This window comes from Thamnophis sirtalis, unplaced genomic scaffold, assembly GCF_051295495.1.
Source record: "Thamnophis sirtalis isolate CommonGarterSnake01/CBP01778 unplaced genomic scaffold, rThaSir2_p1.2 scaffold_2, whole genome shotgun sequence".
NCBI classification, from domain to species: domain Eukaryota; kingdom Metazoa; phylum Chordata; class Lepidosauria; order Squamata; family Natricidae; genus Thamnophis; species Thamnophis sirtalis.
Genome location: NW_028261382.1, coordinates 69117662 through 69130846, shown reverse-complemented (window position 1 = coordinate 69130846; position 13185 = coordinate 69117662). Strand labels below are relative to the sequence as shown.

The window sequence follows — 13185 nt, the reverse complement described above, 5'->3', positions numbered from 1 at the left end:
CACCCTGACCTCCCAGATTGTCCAGCACCCTCTTCTTTTTGTCATACCTTTGCCTATATTTCAGGAGATGATGCTGATGAGTCTGTCCTGCATGGAATTGCAGCTGGATCAGTGGTTGCTGGCCAAAGGGAAGAGTTCCATGGGTGAGTGAGTGAGGGCTGGAAGTTCAGCAGATGCTTTTGCTTACCAGGGGGCTGGGTCTCTAGGCTAGCTTTGGAGGGTAGCTCGGCAACACTTGGCATGCTTCACCCGAGTGAGTTCCCAGGCTCACAAGAATGGAAGCAGAGAAAGGAGCCTCCACCTGCAGAAGGCGGCTTCCTTTGCATTCCCTGCTTCAGACTCCGTTTCAAGGGGCTAAACAAGAAAAATGTTTCTTCCAGTATCTCCCAGGAATGGTCCTGCAGCCAGCTTGGCCAATGGCAAATTTGGCCCAGATTTTCCGGGCACGCACTTCTTGGGGGATCTCCTGCAGCTCTCATTCGCTTCTTCCCAGCGGGACCTCTTTGAGAAGAGTTGGTTGCAGTTTGCCGTCCGAGTGTATTGGCTGAAAGCTCGGTTTCTGGCTCTGCAGGTTTGTATTTTGCTGCAATTAAAAGCTCTTAATGCTCAATTTTACATTCCTCGCAAGACAAGGTTAGAAAGGAGGAACTCCTTGCGTTTGCGCCTGATCAGTGCAAACATGTGTCATTTAAACATCCCTTAAGATGGAACCGGGAAGTGGCCTTGAGGTACGTGGCGTCCACTTGGCCTGAGGGGTTGATGACGGTACTGGAGGAAGAAGGAGCTGAAAGCTGTGTTGCTCCTGCAGGGTGAAATGGAGCAGGCCCTGGAGAACTACGATGTCTGCACGCAGATGCTTCAGCATTCTGCTGCCCTCAAAGCTGACTCTGACAGCGACAAGAGGATGGTGATCAGACTGCCCAACCTCCATGTTGACTCTATGGTTTCTTTGGAAGAGGTAACGTCACCTGGTTGCTTTTTTGGTCACCTTGTTGGCTCCAAGCCATGCTTATTATTTCTCTTTTGCAGCTGATTCCACACAGGTTATGTTGAGGCATCGAGACTTATCCTCCCATAAGAGTCTCATCTGAAGCCTCTGTACTTGCACTTGAGTCGGCATTTTGTGGCTTGGCAGGTCCTGACTTTATCTGATATTAAAAGCATCACCTCTAGGTTGGAGGAGATGCTCATTTCAAATGCTCTATTAATGCTTCTGGTGTCAGGGTTCCAAATAGCATTAAAAATTACAATACAATGCAATACAATTAAATTGGAGTCTGAAGCAAAGGATCCCTCAAAGTTCCAATTTATTAAAAGAGCCGTGCTGGCACATCTTGGAAAACACAAATCTGAAAGCTTCCAGGTTTTCCTATCTAGTTGAAAATTCAAGATCCTGCCCCAACACCCACAAGTCCATTACATGGTCCAGTCTTCCACTACCACGACAACAGATTCCACCAATCAGTTCCGGCCAGGTGCAGAGACAGAGATAACCTTGACTTTCTAAGAAGAATGTTGTTATGGCCAATATCACCCAACTCCATGTAATCCCACCTCCCCTTTTCCCAGAATAGAAAGTAGATAGTAGAAAGTGTGACAGGCCTGAAGTCCAAAAGAAAAGATGGCTTTCAGGCATGACATTTGGTTTTAAAACTTGAAATAAAATGCTGCTCTTAGAATGTCTTTCCACCTCAGTTGCCTGTCATCTTTCCACTGTGTATTCTCTGGAGTTCATTGAATGTAAGGAAAAGAAGGAAGAGGAGTTCTCCGTATGCTGTGGCTGGCTTTCCATAGTAGAATAAACACAGGTAAAAGATGGATTATGAGCCAGTTTCTGTGGGACACCAGCCACTGTCTTACGGTATAATGACCAGATGGTTGATTATTGTGGTGAGGTGTTGTTGTTTTTTAATCCCAGGTTAAACTGGAGTGTGACCCATCCAGTGTTTCATTCTTGCAGATTGATAAGAATCTGAAGTCCCTGGAGAGATGCCAATCTTTGGAGGAGCTTCAGCGCTTGTACGAGGCTGGGGACTACAGGGCTGTGGTTCAGCTGCTCCGCCCAACTTTGTGCCTCAATGGGGACAGCAGGACGGAGCATTTGGAGTTGGCCATCTCCATTCCAGAGAGGCCAGCCCAACTTCTCTTGCTACAGGTGAGTTTGATGTTTTTTTCTTTCCAGTAAATTGGTGTAAATTAGCATAAAATGAATGCTTATTATAGCAATAGCAATAGCAATAGCAGTAGACTTATATACCGCTTCATAGGCCTTTCAGGCCTCTCTAAGCGGTTTACAGAGAGTCAGCATATTGCCCCCAACAATCTGGGTCCTCATTTTACCCACCTCGGAAGGATGGAAGGCTGAGTCAACCCTGAGCCGGTGAGATTTGAACCGCTGACCTGCTGATCTAGCAGTAGCCTGCAGTGCTGCATTTAACCACTGCGCCACCTTGGCTCTTTATTAGCATATGAAATGAATTATCAGCTACGAGGAAGAATTGCTGAAAAAGGATAAATGTGGCCTCACCACATTAATGCTGTTTCACTTCTTGTAGTAAATTTGTGTAATGTAGTGAATTTAATGTCTGTCAGGATATCTGTCGGCCTCTATCATGCTTGCTTGCTTTCGGCTGCCATAGTAATGGGGGAAGGGGGCATAGGTATTTGGGGGGGAAGCAAGCTGCTGAAGACGTCTCGCCCGTGGGGAGGATTGCTCTCATCTTCTACGGTGTAGCTGAATGGAGTTGTTTATGCCCAGTCAAGGTCAATAGTCCCAGCATACCAGATGGATGAAGCCACCTGAAGATGCACCCCACATAACACCATGGGAGCTGAGAATTGGGCATTCAGCCTGGGTCCTTGGGGAGAGGGATTTGGGAAAACTTTCAATATGTAATTTTCCTGCCTTTAGCCTAGATCTTGCTTTTCTTTCGTCGCTATCACTTCATACTCAGTAAAAGTACTTTTCTCTAAAACCATGGAGTTGGGAGTTTCCTTTCTTGGGTTTTGAAGATGGCACGCCTGACTTAAGCAAGTATCTAACCAAGGCAGTGACCAAGAGGACATGGGAGCTGCTAAGTCCACTCCCTCCCAGTCCCGCTGTGGCTGGCAAGATACTGAATGGATGTCTGAACTGCAAATTGAGGAGAAGCCGGTCTGTGCCATCTGTTTCCGTGTAAATAAAGATATCATCTAGATAGACCATCACACCTTTGTAAAGATGGTCATGTAAAACTGCATTAATTAATTGCATGAAAACCGCTGGCGCCCTCTGGAGGCCAAACGGCATTACTCGAAATTGGAAGCAAACAAGAGGGCAATTGAATGCAGTTTTCCACTCGTCCCCTTCCTTAATTCTGACCCGATAGTATGCTTCCCGCAGGTCCAATTTAGTGAAGATCCTCCCCTTCCCTAGTTGTGCCAGCATGTCCTTCATCAGTGGTAAAGGGTAGAGATTTTGGGCAGAAATGCAGTTAAGATTTTTAAAATTCACACACAAACGAAAGGAGCCATCCTTCTTTTCTCTGAATAACACTGGGGCTGCTACTTTGGGTCTGGCTGGTTCAATGAAGCCCCTTTCCAAGTTTTTATCAATGCATTTTCTCATTTCGTCCATCTCCCTAGGGGTCATAGAATAAATTTGGGGGTTTGGGAGCTTCACCCCAGGTACAATATCAATGGTGCAATCAGTGGGCGTGTGAGGGGGCAACTTATCAGAAGATTTTTCACTGAAAACATCTTTCAGGTCCCAGTATTCCTTTGGGATTCTTTCCTCCCCCTCAATTCTTTCTTGCCCTCTGGCTGCCAGTTTGGGGCCAGCCGTATCTGACTCCGGATCCTCCATCCTCCCCTCGGGGGGTGTGGCCGACTGAATTCGTAACCACCCATCTCTCCAGTTAATGCATGGATTCCATTTACGGAGCCAGGGGAGTCCTAATATAAGGGGCCGGTCCATTCCTGGGGCTACAATAAAAGTTATCACCTCTTGGTGGGTTCCCAACCACATTTCGATGGGTTCAGTAGCAAAATGAGCAGGACTTCGCCCTGCAATAGAGCCATCTAATTGGCAAAATGCAATTGGGATTTTTAAAGTTTTCAGTTTCAATCCCATTTTTTCAACTACATCTGGGCTTATAATGGAACGTGAGCAACCAGAGTCTAAAAGAGCCAGAAATTTCTCTTGCGTGCCAGAAGAGGGCACTCTAAGTTCAATTGGGATAAGCATGGGCCCCGAACGGGAACTTACCCAGCGGTCCGTGTCCTCAGAGTCACTGTCGTCAGATGAACTGGGGCTTCCGCTCCCTCCTTTTCCTGCCCAAAGCGTCAAGAAATCTCCTCCCCCATCAAAACAGGTTCCCTTTTCTTGCTAGGAGGCTTCTCAGCCTTTTTCTCTCTCCGGGGGGGTGGGGGGTGGAGCAGTGTGGGTCATCTTGACTCGGCAATTCACAGCACGGTGCCCCTCGTTCCCACAGCGGAAGCAAATGGGAGGCTTGGGTTTGCCTGTGAATCCTCCCCTTCCTCCTTTTTGCACCTTTGGGAGGGGGGATTTGGTGGGAGGTGGGGAATCCTCAGCTTCTCCTTCTCCCTTGTAATGAAGCCTGGCCAAATCAACTTCAACATCTGCTGCAGCCTCGTACCAAGATTCTAAACGGCGGGGGAGTCGGTGCTGGGTCTTCTTGTGCACATTCCCCTTCGGTCCCCCCAGCCTCTCTTAAACTATGCAACGGGTACCTTTTCGCTAGTTCCTCCTCAGGTCCTCTTTCCACACCACTCTCTCGAACCCGGCGTTTTTCCCACGTGCCTTCGAGAAGTTTCATGGCTTGGGACATCATGTAGTCGTCTTCTTCAGGTCCACGCCAATCAGCAGCTGGTTTTCTGGGCATCATCGTGACTCCAGTTACCGGTTCTTCAGGTTTCTCTTTCTGTCCCACTCCCCAAGTCCACCTGGGTCGAACAGTAGGTTCCTCCACTTGCAGGTCAGCCAACATTTCCGTTAATGATGGTGCTGCAGCTGCTGCCATTTCCTCCTCTTGGTCACTGCCATGGAAGGACATTTTTTTTTTCATTGAGTGCACCCCCTTCGGAAGGTATTCGCTCCAGGTTGGGTGCGAGGTGAGACTCAGCTTAATGTCAGGTGCCTCTTCATTTAATAATCAAGAAAGAAACCACTCAACTCCATGTTTCAGAATTAAGTGTACTTTTACTGATTACAAACGATGAGAAGCAATGCAAAGCTGAGTCTAAGTAAAAAGGCGCGAAAGCAATAGATATCATGTATGATTCAATCCCCTCCCTTTGGCACCCCAGTTCATAGTCCAATCATAATTCACCCAACCATCCGGTGGGAGATGCCTTCAAAAATCATCATCAGGTTGGAATGCTGGACAGTTGGCCTCGGCGGGAAACTCCCTTCTTCCACATGCGCAGAGAGATGATCAGAATAACTCCTAATAACAATCCTCCGGCACATAATGATTCCCCTCCCAAATACCATGCCCCCCCTCCCCGTTTCAATGGCAGCCGAAAAGCAGCAGCGAAGCAGAGGCTGACATCCGACCCTCCTCCAGAAAAGAATGGTCACACTTGCAGAAACGAAAGAACACAGACAAACAGATGAACAACATGACATAGAAAAGCAGCAGCGAAGCAGAGGCTGACACTAAGTCCGTCTGGAGAAAAATGCAATGAATAACAGGATTTAATAATAGTATTAAGCCTTTTATATAAAAAATGAAGACTTATTCAAAAATAATTATATATCTTGGGGGTGGGTGGGATTTATAAGATGGAAAAATTAAATCTTTCTTGGTAAGGAAGAATATCTGTAGTAAAAATTAATATTTTCCCAATGATCCCAATAGGAATCGAAGAAAGGTCATTGAATGAATGATGTTGATGAAATCTTCAAACTCTCTGTGGAATGGTCAGAAACTGGTTGAAGCTTGGTTGCAGCATCTTCAAATCAGTATAGTTTAAAATAAAAAATACAAAAATGAGGTGGCACAAAAGATTTGACCAAATTTGAAAAACCTATGACAAAATTCAGGGCATCTTTGGGGGTTTATATATAAGTTAAATCTTTTCAATAAGGATTGAAATAAGATTCAGAAACTGAAGAAGTGAAACCTTACATGATTAAACAGATGCCAAATTTTATCCATTCAACAAATATTCTTGGAAGAAAAATATCAAATTCACTGTGAATATACTTACAGAAAACTAGAAATTTTTTTGTTAGTATTTGTATATTATTCCAATTACAACTGTCAAATGGTCTATATTTTTTTTAAAAAAACTGGAAATGTAATAATCAGGTTGGATCTTTATATTTGGTGACAGTCTCAAAGAGCTCAGCAATTCTGGAAGATGATTTACCGTAGGATGAAATAAATTTTAATTACTGACTTTCCATTCTTGCCAAGGGTTTTTCTGTTAAGAAGCACCGAGCCTTATATTCTTACGCCGAGTGGGCCTTGCCCACAATGACCACTGCTGGGACTTTCTACACCTACTTCTGGCAATTACATTCAGTTCCTTCATTAGAGAATTGTCAGATTAATTTTGGAGAGTGCAATACTTTAAAAGTTTGATACTTTAATTTGCAATTTTATCCAGAGACTTCTGCCATATTCCAAATTCAGATTTCTTTTAACATAAGGTTGTAAAGGACTAGATTTCATCTGATTTGGCACTAGTGCAAAGCTAATATGTGACTTTCTTTAGTGTTTCTTGTGAGAATAAGAGTGGGGTGTTTTCTTTTTTCTTTTAACATGCAACTTATATAATCTGTCCATGTATTTTTTTATACTAAAGGGTTTTAGAAAGTCTGGGATTGTGTGCCAGACAGTATGAATTGGTGCGCTCTAGGTTCTTGTGGGTGCATGTGAAAATGAGAAGGCATAGGTTGGCAATAGTTGCGTATTATGTTTAAGTGAAAGGTAATGCCACATTGAAGATGAATCTAGGGGGAAATTGTTCAACATTCTGAATGAATTGTCTGGTGGGAATTTCTCTTTTACATGACATGAATGGCTGGCTGGCAGTGAGACAAGAAAACGTTTGGTCCACTTGGAACAGAGAATGGCTGAAATGGGTGACTGCGTGAATGGAGATTCCAGTCTGTCTGTCTGTCCCTGCTGATGGAAAAGAAATGAATGTCCATTGTGCACCCTGAACAGAACGATGGTGAAGGTGGGAGAAGTGATGTCTCAGTGTTCAGACATTGTGTGTGTGGCATTTGTATTGTCAGTTGCAAGGAACAAGCATTTGTCTAAAAACTGGGTGCCCAGTTGGTTATCTGGAAGTGAAAGTGAGCAACCTTGGGAATGGGGATTGAGGTCGTCTGTATTTTGTTTTCTACCTCTCTCCCTGACTTAATATTTCTTGTTGTTCTCTGTGTCTGTATGTTTTACATAACACTGCGAACCCCCCAAAAGAAAGTGTGTGATAAGGATTAATAATGTACAACCTGCAGGAAGCAACATAGATACCTGTAGGGTTCAGGGTTTATGGTCTTTCTGGCCTTTGCTGTCCTGTCTGATGCAACTCTTCCTTCTCTTCCCTGCGGCGTTTTTATCTTCTACCCCATTCCTGATATGCCCTAGGACTCCCTTCTTCGGCTGAAGGATTATCAGCAGTGCTTGGAATGCTCCGAAGTGGCCTTGAACGAAGCTTTCCAGCAGATGATCAATACAACAACTGCCTCGGCCAAGGAAGAGTGGGTCGCCACTGTGACTCAGCTGCTCCAGGGCATCAGTCACTCCCTCTCAGCAAACAGCAGCAGCCTGAGTGAAGTTTCTGCCCTGCCGAATCTCACCCGATTTAGTCACAACCTCATCCAGGTAGGGGGGGGGGGGCTCCCCTTAACCCCGCAGCTGCTGCAGCTTTCACCCCAAGAGCTCCGTCTGGAGAAGGAGCCAGCCAAAGAGGGAAAAGACAAAAGCACCCTTGCTTATATTCACAGTACCACAAGTCTATAGAGATATAGCTATGTATTGTGATGACATTTTGTAACATTTCATATAGTCGATATCCAGATATTGATTGCAGGGAAAATCACAGCAAAAAGGGTCACATGTCTGGGAAAAGGAGCAAGTCTTCCACTAGAGCCCTCTAAAATGTTCTTTAGAGCATGATTTGGTTGACTGGCAGCTCAGCAATCATCATCTTACATGTAGTCCTCACTTAATGACCACTATTGGTCCAACAACTCTGTCACAATTCTTGAGCAATACATGTCACCACACTGGACTTACGATGTTAGTTCTGCTGTGGCTGTTAAATGAATCACCCACCATAGTTAAGGAGATATCATGTAACAATTTTACTGCCAGCTTCTCCATTGACTTTGTCAGAGGCTGTCTGCAAAACTCACAAATGTTGACTACATGACCATGGCATATTGCAGCGCTTGTGACTATGCACTAGATGTGACTGAGTTGGAAGGGACCTTGGAGGTCTTCTAGTCCAACTACTTGCTCAGGCAGGAAACCCTATACCACTTCAGATAAGTGGTTGTCCAGTCTCCTCTTAAAAACCTCCAGTGTTGGAACACCCACAATTTCTGGAGGCAAATCGTTCTAACTGTTAGGAAATTTCTTTTTAGTCTAGGTTGGTTCTCTCCTTGATTAGTTTCCATCCATTGCTACCTTTCGTTTCTATCCGTCCTAACTTCTGGTGCTTTGGAGAATAGGTTGATCACCGCTTCTTTGTGGCAACCCCTGAAATATTGGAACCCTGCTATTCTGTCACACCTAGTCCTTTTCATTAGACTAGTCATAACCAATTCCTGTAACAGTTCTTCATATGTTTTAGTCCCCAGCACACTTATCATCTTTGTTGCTCTTCTCTGCACGCTTTCCAGAGTCTCGACATCTTTTTAAAATCATGGTGACCAAAACTGAATTCAGAATTCCAAGTATGGTCTTACCAAGGCCTTATAAAGTGGTATTAATATTTCACGTGATCTTGATTCTATCCCTCTGTTAATGCAGCCTAACATTGCACTGGCTTTTTTTTGGCTGCTGCCACATACTGCTGGCTCATATTTAAGTGATTGTCTGGTAGGACTCCCAAGATCCCTCTCACAGTTATTTTGAGCCAGGTACCACCTATACTACCAGTAGTTCCCAAATCATAATCACATGACCATATGGGAATACTGTCACAGTTGTAAGTTTGATGAGCAGTGCTAAAGTTACAAAAAGTCTTTAGTAACTCTTTCTTCTTGTTGCAGCTGAGTCTCAAATATCTGAACTAGAGTACTGACTCTCGATTACCTTTGTGGCTTTTTATTTGCTGTGTTTCTTTCTTTGGCGATTAGATTATTGATTCCAGCATGGTAGTCCAGGAGGAACCCAAAGAGCCGTTTGTGTCCTCGGTGCTTCCCTGGATTATTCTTCATCAGATTATTCAGCATGAAGAAGAAAACATCCAGCCCCTTTACTGTCAACATGAGAAGCTGCAGAATCCACAGGAAGGAGGTGAGTCCTGGTGTTCCTTTTCTTCAGGGTCTCTTTTTCCTCCTTCACATCCGTCCTGTGGCCTGATGCCTGCCCTCTTCAAAGGGCCCCAAAGGAGATGCAATGTGGCATCAAAGGAGATGCAAGGTGGCATCTTGGCCTTCAAGACTCTCAGGTGTAGTGATCTAAACATGTCAGAATGTCATCAGGCACGTCATCCGATGGTTTTCTAGCGACAAGGTGCATCAGGTTTACAGCCAAGGTTCCCAAACAGATCTCAGTACTCTTATTGCCTCAGTAATTTTGCCTATCACCCCACAATTCCCAAAATGTGCCACAATGCTGAAGGTACTGCAGCGCAGGAGCCTGCAGCATTCAGTTTGGGAACCAGAATCTACTGTAGTGCCATGATCCATTAAGGAAGTTGTCTGATCAAAAATGAAGTAAAGTCATTCTCTAACTTTTGTTTTTGGAAAATCCATGCTGACCTCATAATTCCTTATCTGATACCTGGAAGTCACAAGGTCTAATGGAACATAGCAAATTGAGGCTGAACCCTAGCATGATTGACTGGCTGCTTGACTGGTAACCACAGTGTAATTGCCTGATTCCCCTTATTGATCTTGAGGATCTGCCTTTTAGGAGGAGATCCCCAACTTGGGTTTCTCAGCTCCTTCAAAATCAGCAGGTGCATGACAGGGGATGGGTTTATTCAGCTTCAGGATGGCCCTTCTTGGAACCAGAAGCTCTATTGACAGTTACTGATGCCCTCATTACCTCCAAATTGGTGCTATTAGTGCAAAATACAGCAGCTGCATGCTAAGAAGGTTGAGGTGATCAAGCAATTTGATAGACTATTCTGAGTAATTCCTTTGGGCTGACTGATTTGTTCCTTGCTTTGAAAGACTTTGTTAGAGCAGAAAGATGCCTAAAATACTCTATTACAATGAGAAACTGCTGTCTGAAGTTTGTCACCCATTCTTCTAAAGTTGATGAGAGTTCTACTTGTTTCTCATCTTATTCTCAGTGTCTCCAATTCAAGACACGCCTATGCTGCCCCCTTCCCTTATGCTGCTGAACACTGCCCATGAATACCTTGGAAGGAGATCCTGGTGCTGCAACTCAGATGGAGCTCTGCTTAAATTTTATGTGAGTAGAAATGTCATTTTTTTTAGTACTGATCACTTTTGATCTCCACCCTTGATATAATGAGGTAATTGTCCTGCATCTTGAATTGTTCAAAAAGGTCAGCTGATCTCTCCCTTTGTTTACAGGTGCTTGACATCCAATCTTTTCTAAACATCTTTAGAATAATCCAAAATAAATAAAAAGAATTATTCTGTTGAATTGATCTCTTATTGAAACCTTCAGAAATGACATTCCTTAACATTCTATTCCATTGGTTTATAGAATATCCCATTTCTTTTTCCCAAGTTCTTGCAAATTAGCAGTATGTGTTTCAATGATATTCCTTGGTTCTCCAAAGTGACCTGTGGGAGGAGTCACTGATTCTCACATCCAATCAGCCTAGAGACTGAGGTTAAAGTTGAGACCACTCCCCTCTACATCCTCTGCATGGCACCTAGTAAGGTCTTGGACTGTTTTTGGTGGCTCCTGCGATTGGATTTTTTTTTGAGAATTTTCCATTCTTGACTTCTCCATCTCCTCCCTTTTGTCTTCCGTGTGTGTGTGTGTGTGTGTGTGTGCGCGCGCGCGCTGGGCAAGAGCTGAGCTTTGCTAGGGGCGTTTGAGCCTCCAAGACCACTGGCTGTCGTTGGGGGAGGCTTTGAAGCTGCGCACCAGGAGGCGCGTTGAGGCACTGCAACCCATTCCATCGGGGGTTGTTGGAGCTCTGCCAGTTCACTGCAGGTACTTCTGAGGGAGAGCTCTTTGAGGCATCAGGCTGTGTGGTCGGCGGCCGCCATCTTGAGTGTGGTGCCAGCTTCCGAGAAGACACACGTGGCTGGAGCACGACATCGGAGCTCCCTTATAGTCGCTGTGGCGCTGACTAGAGCAACTGTGAGTGCTGAAGGAGCACAGAAGAGGCAAAGCTCTCCCGTGAACCGGGGAACGGCCTCCTGCTGCTTCTTGTGAGCAGTTTTTCGAGCCACAGATCAGCGGCGCCATTTTGGGGCCATGTACACGGAGGCACGGAGCTCGTCACAGCCTCTCAGCAGCGGCCCTAGCAAGCTGTGCAGGGCGAGTAGGAGGCCAGAGGTGATCCTTGGAGCTGTGAGTAGTGCTATGCGGTGCTGGGGAAGCTGGAACAAAATAGCGGAAGCCACGAGGCAATCAGGGGTGGCTGCCCCAGAATCCCCTGAGGCTTCCGATCCTGATGGGACTTTTAGAGGCCCTTCGGCTGCTGGAGAGAGGGCCTCAGGCAGGAAGAGCATATCGAAGTCCTCCAAGAAAGGAGGTTCCCACATAAGAATCAGCACTTCCTCAAGGAGGACTAGGGATAGTGTCAGCCCTTCACCCTCTAGATCTCTTTCGCCCCATAGGCTTACACCTGTAGCAGAGTCCCCTCCTATATCTCGGGGATCATCCATGGGAGGATTCTCCATGTCCCCCCTCACCCCTGAGCACCCGCGGGCCCGGCAGGGGGATCTGTTTGGCCGGCATGCTGCTGGAGTGTGCAGATCCCGGCTTGCCCCGCCTACTCTTTCCACAGTATTCCCAGATCTACCAGAGAGTTTTCAGCATATCATTGCCCAGGCTATTACTCAGGGCATTGCTGCAGGTTGCAGCAGAAATCCAGCTCTTCTAGGTGAAGTTCCTCTCGTGGGACCCCAAGTGGTCATCCAAAGCAACCCGGAACCTCGACTGCTCAGGAGCAACGACCAGATTCCCCTTCTATGGCCAGTGCGGGCTTAGATGAGGAGGGTCAGAAGGAGGTTGACTTTTCTGAAGATGAGGATCCTGTTCCAGAGGCCTCAGTGGTTACAGGTCTTTTCCCCTCCTCTCAGTTTGGTTCTCTTCTTCACAAGGCCAAGGCCATTGCTGACCTGGGGGGTGCTCCTGCTGCTGCTGAGACCCCAGCTACCCCAGCTTCGGGTAGCAAGCCAAAGGGCCCATTCCACAAGCCACCGGAGGAGAAGGAAGAGATTCCAACTCCACCAATGTGCTAGGTGCTCAAGTCCCAATGGGCGAAGCCTGGGGCCTTTCGCGCTCCAGGGGGCAATGATTGTCGTTTTTATAACCTTGATCCCAGTTTCTCCCAGGCTTTACAGATTCCGACGGTGGATGCACCCATGGCGGCTCTGGCATCCTCTTCATCCCTCGTGGTGGGCAAAATTGCCAACCACCTCAAGGCAGAGAATAGGAGTGCTGAACTAACCATGCGCAAGACCTTCCAAGCGGCCACATGGGTGATCAGGACTATTGAGGCCTCCAGGAGGCAATCCACCATCCACATCTATGATGCCACATGGTCTGCCTTCGTGTCCTGGTGCCGTTCCGCACAGGTGGAACCGACGGCGGCTTCTGCATCACAGGTGCTGGAATTCCTTCAAGATAGGCTGGAGAAGGGTCTTCCCCATAACACCCTCAGGAGGCAGGTCACGCCATTGGTGACTGTTCTTGTGGAGGGGGGACTCTCGTTCTCTAGCACAGCACCCAATCATTAAGAGGTTGGGTGCTAGCGTGAGGAGGGCCTGAACCTGATTTGTTAGCTATTGGTCAGTCGGGTTTTGGGCAGGCTGTCGTTTTTCCTTATCCTTCCTTC

General features: G+C 46.2%; 1 protein-coding gene across 6 annotated transcripts in view; it reads left to right on the top strand.

The window, feature by feature from the left end:
- CABIN1 (calcineurin binding protein 1) overlaps window positions 1-13185 on the top strand; it is a 130864-nt gene that overhangs the window by 45961 nt on the left and 71718 nt on the right. For all 6 annotated transcript variants that reach the window (XM_087705947.1, XM_087705946.1, XM_087705945.1 and 3 more), the window contains 7 exons: window positions 65-143; window positions 381-571; window positions 809-958; window positions 1961-2155; window positions 7605-7841; window positions 9323-9482; window positions 10504-10610. In XM_087705947.1, coding sequence (XP_087562073.1) covers window positions 65-143; window positions 381-571; window positions 809-958; window positions 1961-2155; window positions 7605-7841; window positions 9323-9482; window positions 10504-10610 — 1119 coding nt within the window. The remainder of the gene's footprint in view (window positions 1-64; window positions 144-380; window positions 572-808; window positions 959-1960; window positions 2156-7604; window positions 7842-9322; window positions 9483-10503; window positions 10611-13185) is intronic.